Source organism: Podarcis tiliguerta (assembly GCF_965153285.1).
Source record: "Podarcis tiliguerta genome assembly, chromosome: 2".
NCBI lineage: Eukaryota > Metazoa > Chordata > Lepidosauria > Squamata > Lacertidae > Podarcis > Podarcis tiliguerta.
In genome coordinates, this window is record NC_139535.1 from 27,771,142 (window position 1) to 27,783,348 (window position 12,207).

The 12,207-nt window shown below is 43.3% G+C and overlaps 1 protein-coding gene across 3 annotated transcripts in view; it reads left to right on the top strand.

The window, feature by feature from the left end:
• Positions 1-6,568, top strand: part of ARL6IP5 (ARF like GTPase 6 interacting protein 5) — a 15,551-nt gene extending 8,983 nt beyond the window's left edge. For all 3 annotated transcript variants that reach the window (XM_083426801.1, XM_083426800.1, XM_083426802.1), the window contains 2 exons: positions 4,135-4,352; positions 5,103-6,568. In XM_083426801.1, the coding sequence (XP_083282927.1) occupies positions 4,135-4,352; positions 5,103-5,275 (391 nt within the window). In that variant the 3' untranslated portion in view covers positions 5,276-6,568. The remainder of the gene's footprint in view (positions 1-4,134; positions 4,353-5,102) is intronic.
• The last annotated feature ends 5,639 nt before the right edge of the window (positions 6,569-12,207 follow it).

Consider the following 12,207-nt stretch of genomic DNA (forward strand, 5'->3'; position numbering starts at 1 on the left):
TGGCTGTTATTCTTGCCAAATGAAGGCCATATAATTGTTGATTCAATAGAAATAAATTTGGAGGCGGCAGTTAGGACAGATTCTGAAGTAACATACAATGTTGGCAGGAGGAAGCTTTTGAAGGGACTCCGCATGTTGTGTTTGAAATGCTCGGCCAGAGAATTTGCCTTGGGACAATTGCATAAGCAGGATGCAGCAGCAGCTAAGGGAAAATGCACAAAGTTCTCAGTCTTTTTAATCTCAGACTATCCTCTGAAATGAGATTGCAGATGGTAACCTAGATACATCTCTGTTCAGCAGGCTCAACCGTAGTGGAAGAGAGAAAGTGATGGTTCCTGCTTTCTGCTTTGGGTCTTGGGGGAGCAGTGTGTTGGAGGTCTTAGGGCTTAGCTTGTCTCCTTTAAAGCTTGTAAAGAGGGGGAAATTAGCTGGTCTATGAGTCTGGGATGTAGGCAGGCATAAATGTTGTTGGGGCTCAACAGTTTCATAAGGACAGTATCTGTTTACAGCCTGTGTCTACAGGTGGCTTTCCTTGCTGCCTACTCATTGCAAATACGTAGGGCAGGAGTAGCCAATATGGTGCCATCAGATGCTGCTGGTCTGCAACTTCCATGACCCCATCACTATCCTTGCTGGATGGGGCTGATGGGAGCTGTAGTTCAACACAATCTGGAGGCACTGCGTTGGTTATCCCTCATGTAGACAGTGAATGTTGGTTTTATGATTTAATGACTGATGTGCCATCTTGTTCTCATCACTATGGCAAACATCTTACCCCTTTTAACTGTGTTCTACTGCCAGTTGCCCACTTGGTGCTTTGCAATTTGATGCAGATACAGAAGCAAAGAAGCTATTGCACTAGGCAACTTCTGAACCACTGCTTTTGACAGTTTTAAACAAGCTTCCTCACAGTTACAGATTAAAGGCCTAAAAATATGTCTTGATAAAGATTCTAGCAGGCACAGAGACTAACACTTCCAGTTATCAGTTTTTCTCGCCTTGTCTGCTTTTTGACCTGTTAACCTCTCACTTCTAGGAGACAGTATTCATGGCCATTAACAACAAATTCTGTTGGGTTCAATCCAGACTCATTCATGCTTGAGTAAAACCCATGAAATCAACAAGACATAACTTAGGTCCCATTGATTTCCCTGGTTCTACTCTGTGAACAACTGAATCTGGATCTAACCTAAAGCCTGCAGCCAAAAAAGTGAAGCTCAGTTAACAATGCTTTATTTTGATCCAAATGGCACACTGAGTTCTGCAGCAGAATCTGACATTTATAGTCGCAGAACCAGCTAGGTAACAAAGATATAAACAAATCCAGTGTATTTCTTGCACGCTTTCCTTTTTAGGAAATCCGCTTTAACTTTCCTTGTGTTTAATTTTGCCTGTATTTGGGTTTTCAACAGCTTTCAGCCAATTCAATTTACTTTGAAAACTGGAACTTTTGAGTATTGGTTCATTGCAAAGAGATTTTTAGCTGCATAGAATAAAATTGCTTTGAGTGTTTTCTGCCACATAAACTAGTAAGGGTACCAGAGAAGGCAGACAGTTGATTGATGTTAAACACTTCCCCCAAACCATTTTGAATTAGTCTGAAAGATGATGGCTTGCCTGCCTGTGTATTGCAAGGACTTCAAATCACTTGCCTACAACTACAATAGCTCACCTTTTAAGGTAGGAACCTGGTCCACAATCAGTTTAGACTGTACTACACATCTCTTGAGGCCTACTGGAAGCTTGGCACACACATGCACATGGGGAGCTGCCTTACACTGAGTCAAATCACTGATCAGCTCTCCAGAGGTTTAGACAGAAATATTTCCCAGTCTTACCTAGAGATTGAACCTGGGACCTTGTGCATGCATAATAGATATTCTGCCACTGAGCTAACTGCTGTAGGAATCAATTCTGTTACCAAGTGCAATGTGTATAACTTTTATTTTTTTATTTCATACTTCTATAAAATTAGGCTACCTCTCAAAACTCTGGTACAAAACCCGATGGCAGTAAGACTCCCAATGTGATGATGTCCGCCTTGAGTTACTGTTCACTTTTTCCAGGCAGAACATTCAGAAAGTTTTGCTCTAAATATAGCTTGTGGCTGACCAGAAGTGACTCAGAGGCTGCAAACAGCAAACAGACCCAGCCTGTTTTTAGTACGCCATGCGTGAGTTCCTGTGAGCAGCAGGAGCAGGTGGGCAACCCAACCTGAAGCTGTGATGAAAGGAAGATGGGTCTCCTGCTCTTTCACAGCAGTTGTATCATCTCCATTTTATTAAACTGGCAAAGATGGTAAAACTAGCACACGTTAATTGTGTGTTGATAGACATGAATTAAGCCATAGATGTACTTCTCAAGGCAGTGCTATGCAACGTATTGAGGAGGCCAGCAAGGACCCATTCACAAATCAGGGGCTTGGGCCAGGACTGGGTTCTTCACCCATTTGAGTTTATCCATGGCAGTGCAATGTACAGATGACCGACGGTGAGCCCACAGCTCTGTGTGCCTTAGTTTTGCCTTTGTGATGGGTGTTGCGCTTGTGAAAAGCATGTGAGCGAGGACGGTGGCCCATCCACTGGTTTTTATCTATACTAAACGCAGTGGGCTGAAATCTAGCATATGTAAAAGTTCTGGGTTATATGTAAAACAGCGTCTTCTGTGGGTTGCAGGCAAATGTGTTCTGCTCACACAGCAGAACTGCCTTCCCCATACCCCCACCCACATCTGTTCCAGAAATGGTTGGGGGAAATCCCTTGGATTCAGCCCCGGGTCACAGTTCTGCAGGGTGGTTGTTTGTCCAGTTCAGTTTTTCAACTGCGATAACTTTGGGTGTCCTCTTCCCCACCCCCACTTCCTTTGCATCCCGTTTGATTTTATTTTGTTGGCATCTGCCGAGCTGTTAGTTTGAAATTATTTGAATTGTACCATTCAGGTCTGTGGGTTCTCTGCACTTCGTCTTGACCCTTGGTAGTTTGTCTGACTCCTTGTGACGGGGTGAGCCAAGGAGGGATGCATGTCGTTGAGACCACCCCACCAGACAACTGCACCACCACCCACCTATCTGGTGTTCATGTCTTGTAAGAGAATAAAGCCAGGTTGGCACTGGCACTGTTGCCATAGAATACAATGTTGTATGCTGCGGTGGGTGGAAAGGTAAAGGCGATGTTGGTTTGTTTTTAAGCTATGTCCTCTATTACAGAGGACATATCTTGGGGGGGGGGGATATGGAACTGGACTTATTTATTTTTACTAGCAAGTCAGTCCTGGTGGTGTAGATGAGTGTTGATGATGATGATGATGATGATGATGATAATAATAATAATAATAATAATAATAAATTTATTTATACCCCGCCCATCTGGCTGAGCTTCCCCAGCCACTCTGGGCGGCTTCCAAAAAAATATTAAAATACCGTAATACATCAGACATTAAAAGCTTCCCTAAACAATGCTGACCTACATCATTCTGCTTTGCATGCAGTATTTAGGCCCTGGGTTCTCTTCCCAGATTTCTGCCAGTTAAGGAGAGTTTGTGTCAGAGGCACAGCTTCCTATCATTCCAGCAGTTTCCCTAAATGCAGCACTCCCTCCACCTGCATAGGAGTGAATGGAAACTCCTTATTGGGATGCCATTAAGATGGAGACTATTTCTGCTTCCGTCCCTGTTAAGCGCAGCCTTTGAGAAGGAAGTCTCTTGAGATGAGCATCCAACCATAACTGCTTGGTGTGGTCTTGAAGGCGTGTGATGCAACAACTTGAAGCTAAGCAGGCAGCAGGCAGCCCAAAATCCTCTGTATATCTTCTTGAGTTCCCTGGAGGAAAGGCAGGGTATAAGGATCAATAAAATGCATACTTTTTTTTAAAGATAGTTCAGTCGCTTTCCCTTGTCTAATCCTTTCACAGGTATATTGGTGCTGCAATTCTACTGCAGTACTTTACAAATGAATAATTTAGCCACTGTTAATAGGCCAACCCCCCCTCTCCCCAATTCCTTTTAGACTTGACTCCAGAAACATAGGGTGATTTGTAGATGCAGGAAGATGCATGCAAAATGTCTTTATGTTGATATAAAATGCTTGAGTAACATTTGGAAGACATTGAGGGTGTTTGTACCTTTTTGTCTCTGCAGATTTCTGAATCCACTGAGCATGATCCTCGGTGTTGCTGTGGTGGTCCTGGTGTTCACAGTATTTGTGTGGGCATCGCACAACAAAGACTTCATTCGCAGGTTTAAGAAGCACTATCCAGCTGCCTTCGTGGTCGCTATCATCTTGTTGAGCTACTTCCTGATCTCCTTTTTCGGGGGCGTCATGGTGTTCATGTTCGGAATTACGTTTCCTCTGTTCTGTGAGTGGAAGTCTGCTTATTTTTGAAGCAGCTTTTCCTTTTGCTGTTTTGTTTTGTTTTGTTCTGGACATTAAATGCCAACCTTGGTTGGGATTTTTTTCTCATTAACAATCATGATCAGAAGCCAATACATATGTTTTATTTGTAGAAATATTTCTGTATAGCTTACTTCCTCAGTCTCAAAGCAACATACAGCCGTTTAAGCAACTTCAATATTAAAATTGCCATACAGCATAAAAATACAGCTGGTAGCCCCAGGCAGTATTATTATTAATAGTAGTAGTAGTAGTAGATGAAGAAGATGGTGATGATAATAATAATGATGATGGTGCTGATGATAAAATTTGCTGGAATGAAGCACCAGCCCAAAAATACATTAAATGTATTTTTAATGGGCACTGGAACATCATTAATATCAATGTTTTCCTAAGCTCAGCGGGGAGGTGGTTCCATAATGAAAGTGCCACCACCAAGAAGACCCTCCCTCTGGTTGCTGCCAACCAAGACAGCCTTTCTCAGCTGGTCATAGAGATCACACAGGGCAGTAATATAATAAGTGACATTGGTTTTTATTTGCCATTGTACTATGATCAGAAGCTTTCCAGAGAGTCATTATGGCTGGGCAGTATCGGCAGATAGAATGCACTCTTGGAGCTGATGGTGATAGAACATGCATCTCATGTAGGTATGAAGCAGACAATATCTGTTGGGTATTAATGTGCTTTTTTGCTCTCCCCCCCCCCCCCCCAGTGATGTTTGTCCATGCTTCCCTGAGGCTTCGGAACATCAAGAACAAAATGGAGAACAAGATGGAAAGCATAGGCTTGAAGAAGACTCCCATGGGCATTGTGCTGGACCTTCTTGAACAGCAAGAAGAAGGCATCACCAAACTGGCTGACTACCTGGCTAAAGCAAAGGAGTAAAAAAAACACGCGTGTGGTTTATGGCTCTTGGGGCACTTGGTTGGGCTTGACCAGCATCGCTTTTCAGTCTGTGTGTGTGACAATACGCAGACTGCGAAGATGAAGTGTGGCAAAATAAACAACCCCAGTTATTCAAGGACATCCTGACCAGCATGGGGGGGGGGTGATAGTAACCCTTCTGTGACATACTAAGAGATCTGACACACAAATCCAATTGGTGGGTCATAGCACTATTTTGTGGGGGGAGGAAGGGGAGTGTGGGAATTGAAGGAATGCCTCCTCTAAAACTATTTATGTTAGTGTTTTTCAAAGTATTCAAAGTGCACTAAATGCAAGCAGTCCCTTTCACTCGCCTGTCTGTCCAAGAAGATAAACCCAAAATTAGTATGAATGAGGTCTTAAAAGTCCATTTTACAGTGTTTTGCAGTGCATCTTAATGTGCCTCTTGAGTGGTCTGTGTTTCCAAATGGAGAAGTGGAGAACTCAAATGTAGTCACATAACATGCACAGCTTGTTGGACAAATCCTTATCTTTCTCCATTTACAAATGGAGACCTTCGTTCTGCATGAGAATTGCAAGTCTGCATAGATAACATCTAGCAAACAAACATTCCTTCAGTGAACCTATGCAGAATTAAAATATTTGGGGGGCAGGGAGTTGCATAACAATACAAACATGATTTTCTGTGCATGCCACATCCAACATGCTTTTATATAATAGAATTATGTAATTATTTAACTCAGCCAGGCTTGATCTGCTATTAAATAGAAGTATGAGTCCTTTAAGAGTCTTTAGTCAACACTTATAGATATATTTTATAGAACAGATGAACTGGAAAATGGACTCTTAATTTTTGCTGATAATGTATTGTACTGGAACGAAGGGTGGGACTGTCCTGGTTTTATTTCCTATAAGGGGAAAAAACCAGTTCATGCAACCTTTTACAACATATTTAAAGCACCTTGAATTTTTGCTTGAAAGATGGTTGAAAACTTTATTCTAGTCCAACATTGCATATCACACACCTGCATTTTCTTTCACCTGTGTATTTATGTGCTGTGATCAGACTTGTTTATTTATGCAACAGATGTCCACAGAATAATATCTCTCTCTCGTGTGATTCTTAGGATTGGTGTTAGCATTGTAGTCCTCTGCCCACTCTTCCTTTTTTAAATTGAGAGATGTAATGCCTCATTCCATACCTTAATTGTAAAATGATTAGTATTTTGTTGGAAATATGGCTCTATCTATGTATTCTAGGATTTAAGAGAAGTAAACTGGTTTTGATCTGTATGTTGTCTCATTTTAACTGTGCTGAGTGATTCTTTTCAGTGTTTGATTTAGCCAATGGCTCCATCGTTGCCATTTTGATTCAAAAATAGAAGAAATAGTACACAGATTCTAATATAATTTTACTGATGCTTTCTCAGTGCAAATTATTTTAAAGGAAGTGATCACAAGTGCAAAGCAGACACATTCTTGATTCTGTTTTTGACCTGGGCAAGTGTGATGTGTCTGAAATATGAGGTTGAGAGACAAAACTCCCTCTGTTGAATTGGTTCTATTGCCATTTCATGACCGGCAATGCAACATTTTCTGTGGATCTTGCTGTTGGGTTGCTGTTCCCTATGAACACTGCTGAGATGTGCCTGGCCATGGAATTGTTAACATGCACAGAGTTCCAAAGAAGAATGTCTACTCAAAGAAACAGTGTTTGGATGTACTTTAATGCATGCACAATTGATCTCTGGTAACAGAGGCAGGAATTTACAGGCTAAGCATTGCAAATCCCTTTGTAAATTAATGCACTTTGTAGACTTTTACCATAGTCTTGACATGGTTGTATAAAAAGATGAGTTTCCTTCTCAAACCCTCTCACTATTATTCATGTAAAACATTCGTTTTTGTTTTGTTTTGAATTGAGAGTCTTTAATTCCTTTGTGCTTTATCAATAGAAGCGTCTCTTTTCACTAGTGTCGTTGCTGCCTTTTAACCTTGGGGAGATACAATGTATCTCCTGGGGGGCGTAGGATGCTGTGGACCTACCCCTCTGTAGTTCAAGAGAAAGGATGGTCTGTGGGAAACAGGCCTCCCTGATGTGGTGATGGAGGAATGATCCACTGACTGTGCTCAGAGGACGATAGAGCCTGAAACAGGGGAGGCCTAGGTGTGAAGGTCTGTTGTTCACCTGACATTCGCCCAAAGAAGAGCACAATAAAATAGCCTGGGAACTAAGACATTTTCTCCCCCATTAGGCTTAGGAAGGCTGTAGATCATCTCATGGTGAAATGTATGGTATGTATTATTTTAAAGTTGCATCCATAAGTCACTAAAGGGCTGCAGTAATTAGTAGTACCTGGTGCTTCAAGAATTTGCTGACTTACCTGCTTTCTCTCTCTTTCTCTTTCTCTCTCTGTCTCTCTCTCTCTCTCTCTCTCTCTCTCTCTCTCTCTCTCTTTCTCTCTCCCCACCGTTTCTTTCCTCCAGAGAACTGTCTTCACTATTTGCTTTTCAGGGTGTAGCGACAAAGAGGTGAGATAGGCAAACATATAAGGAGCTAGTTTATCCTTCTGACCTCCCAGTGAAACCCGTGTTGAGCGTGTTCCTCAGCATGAAACTTGAAGTCCCTTTGCCTAAATTTACAAAGAGATACCATGTTTAGAAACACCTTATGGTGCTGGCTGTATCGGCTGTCAACATTGACCGCAGCTGTGCATAGTTGTTTGCTCTCCATGCGCCCGCACCCCCCACTGCCATGTACTGCTCTAGCTGATGAGCTGTGCCATTACCTGTGATCCCCACTTAAGTCTGAATTCAGCCAGACTACTAGTTAGGAAAAAGTGCCGTCCCACTCTTGTCTATCCTCCAGTTATTCATTCTGAGCAAGATAAAACTTGATCTGATAGATGTACTGACTGGATCTGAGTAACTCTGAATTAGGGTCTATTACACTGTAAAAACTTTGAACATTGAAATGCCATACAAGTGAGCAATAACTACAAGAGTAGAGAGAGACAATGCTCAACTCCAAATCCCTGTCTAAACTTTCATCTATGCAGGAGCTTCTGTAGGTTGCAACCCTTGAAGTTTGCTGATTCCATCATCTTTGTTCTGCCTCAGGTATATTTTTACTGAGCAGCCATTGGCTGTGCTGCCACGTTATTTTCCTTCCTGCAGTGTTGCTTGATGGCAAAACTGAAAAACTTGGAAGCTGCAGGAGACAATTCGTGGGACAAAAGGGTTGCTTAAAATCTCTAGAAAACAATTTTAAAATTCAAATTGTGTGTATGATCTGTACCTTCAATGGAGCTTACTATGGAGGTATAGGATTGCAACCTAAGTCTACACCACCCAATCTCTCATCACATTGTTTTTCTCTACTTCCCTACCACATGGGCAGCAACCAAGACGACCACAGGTCTGCCTTCTCTGGGTTGTATTCAGCTAAGTCCTACTTGGAGTAGAGCTATCAAAATTAATGAACCAAAGTTTGCCATGCCCATTTTAACTTCACTAGGTTTGTGCTAGCATTGAATTCCATCTTCTTGAATTTATGTCCTGACCCTGATCGAAGGCTGTGCTCATTGACAATGGGGCTTGTGAAACTATTTCTTGATTGATTTTACTTAGCCAAGCAGCATTGAGCATTTCAAAGCCTGTGTGCTCTTAGTTTGTGATTAATAGGGCGATGAGCAGCTTTCAAGATATGTTCATGTACAGAGATAGGGATCCTGTGGCCCTCTGAATATTGGGTTACAATTCCAATCATCCCTGATGATGGGCCATGGCACCTAGGGATGATGGAAGTCCAACATCTGGAGGGCTGCAGGTTCCTCAGTGTTGCTACAGTCAGTGGAAAGTACACCACAAAGGCTGTGAGGATAGGTTGTCTTAGTTGTTATCCTAGTAGCCAGCTGCTGCATTGATCTGTAAGTGGTGTAGCTCCACAACCGAACAGTGATAAAATACGATCTATCTAAGGCAGCATAGATCTGCTAGGTGGTAGCTTGGTATGTCGCAGTGTAATAGAACAGTTGCCCGGCAGGATTCCGAACTTAAACTGGCATAAGTGTGACATAAATTTAAGTTTGTGCAAGCCTGAAGCATAAGCCTCTTTTGAATTTAAGGGCCTGTACTCCTTGGCCGTAAGTAAAATTCAGGTTTGCATGTTATATCAGAGTCCACCTTTCACAGAAGCATGTCGTACGTGCCTGTTTTACTCATTTCAGATCTGTATTGCAAGTGTCTCCAGAGCAGGAAGGAGAAATACGTTGGCCTCAACTTATAAGTAGGTTGCCATCAGCAAAGTTGTTGTGTGCCTCAGTCTTTAGGTACAGCTGAATGCATGGTAGTTACATAAGGGAAGTGTGTTAAGGGGGGGGTGCTTGCGTGTCTCTTGTGGGGGGAACAATGTCATTACAGCTTTTGCAATGGAAGTGCTGTAGTGGTGAATAAATGAGAGGCATAAACTGGTATAAAGCTGAGAGGCATATATAAATGAGAGGCATAAAGCTGGTTGCCACACGTTAATGAGAAAGTGGATGAATTTACACCATGCACACACCGCAACATATTCATTGCTTCTGGAATCCTGCAGTACTAAAAGCAAAAGATCACAAATGAAATGGACATGTACCTGTTTTTGAAAATATCCCCCCCCCCCACACACAGACACAATATGGGAGAGACTTCATCTTGCATACATTGCAGCGCTGTATTTCACTCTTCAAAAATCAAAAGAGCTGGCCAATTAAGTCATTGGCCAGGCCAGCTTTTAGATACTGCTAAATAATTGGCCAAGGGTGGATTATCACCTTTGTCTCTAGCGGCTAATCTCCAATCTTCTGCAGGGACCAGGCCTAGTTTTCTCCTCGAGCTTGTAATGAACTTGCAGTTCTGAGCTGGGCAGTGCTCCAAGCACCTGGAGTCACTCATCTAGCAAAGGACTCTGCTCTGCCCAGCTCCTCCAGTTCATTAACAAGCTGCCCCAGCGGATATCTGAAACTGCAGTCCCATGGCTGTGCTATACAGAAGGTGGCCTTGACAGTGGGGAAGGAAAGAGACCATCAGGGATGCAGCAAGGACAGGGTGGAGCTGCCAGGGGTGAAAGGAGAGCCACTCTTCTCCAAGAGCCTGAGATGCCATGTTTTTAGACAGTGATGAAGAAGAATAAGTGAAATTGCAGAAAGTGCCCCACTGTAACTTGAAGCTGTCAAGAAAGAATGCAAGCCTGTCAGCACAGCAGCCTAGGAAGTGGTGTCAATGTTCTCCAAACCAGTTTCAGCTGTCTTCCCCGATTTGCCTTTGGGTACAGACGCAGGCCGCTCACACTATACCTAAATGGATAGCCCTGATAAGACATGAAGTCTTCACAAAGACAAGCTTTACTGAGAGCTGAAGGGTGGTAGGGTGAGGTATCTGCAAAAGCCAATCCTCCACAGCCCTCATCTGACATGCTGCTGCTCCTCATTGTCATTTGCTTGCTCACCTTGCAAATAATAATAATAAATATTATTATTAATAATAATGTATTATTTATACCCCGCCCATCTGGCTGGGTTTCTCCAGCCATTCTGAGCGTCTTCTAACAGAATATACTGGTAATACAATAACCTATTAAACTTTAAAAGCTTCCCTAAACAGGGCTGCCTTCAGATGTCTTCTAAAAGTCTGGTAGTTGTTTTTCTCTTTGACATCTGGTGGGAGGGCGTTCCACAGGGCAGGTGCCACTATTGAGAAGGCCCTCTGCCCAATTCCCTGTAGCTTTGCTTCTCGCAGTGAGGGAACTGCCAGAAGGCCCTTGGCGCCAGTGGCGTAGCATGGGTTGTAAGCACCCGGGGCAAGGCAAGTAATTTGCGCCCCCTAACCCTGAGTGAGCCAGGTAGGGGCAGAGAGCTGCGAGTGTGAGCGAGCGCCCCCCAGATGTTGCGCCCAGTGCGGCCGGCCCCCCTGCACCCCCCACGCTATGCCACTGCTTGGCGCTGGACCTCAGTGTCCGGGCTGAATGATGGGGGTGGAGACACTCCTTCAGGTATACTGGACTGAGGCTGTTTAGGGCTTTAAAGGTCAGCACCAACACTTTGAATTGTGCTCGGAAACGTACTGGGAGCCAGTGTAGGTCTTTCAAGACCGGTGTTATAGGGTCTCGGCAGCCGCTCCCAGTTACCAGTCTAGCTGCCACAGCAATGTAAAAAAGGAGGACCTGCAGCTTTGGGCAGCCATTGCTACTCCACAGCTTTCAGTCTAGATGGATGTGATAGTAAAAATTGGAAGGGGAACAGCTGGCAGCTGCAAGGAGAGCCCACTGGGGGTGTCCTGCCAGCGGCTTCCTAAAACCTTGGGAAATCATTGCTCATTGAGTCTTCACAGCCACCACCTCTATATCTCGGCTTTTGTGGCTGATGTACAGCAACTGGTGCTTTTTTCTTTAAAAAATGTTTAGTGGTACTCTCACTTTGACTCAAGAAAATCACCGGGAAAGGAAATGAAGCTGCCATCGGAGATGGTAACAACGAAACTGACCAATCACCATGCTTCATACTCCTACTTCATACATTAAACGCTTGCTTCCATCTAAGACACCGTGACAGGAAATGAGGCTGCCATCAGGGGTTGCAACAGAACTGACAATTCACCATGCTATTCAATGGAACGGACGATTCACCGTGCTAGAGAAGAAACAAACATTTTAAATTTGTTTAGTTTCTTCTCCCGTTAGATTCACAAAATGTTTAGGCGTATTTGTACCCCCAGAAAAAAAAAAAGTACTGACAGCAACCATCCCTGAAAGTAGATGTTCATTTCTGTTGCAGTATCCTTCATCCAATAAAGATGAAAGGAGATGTGGTTTGCCAAACACCCAACACACACCTGTGCTGAAGCTGGCAGACAGAGATGCCCCACAAGGATGGGTGAATTTAGGGGAGAAGAAA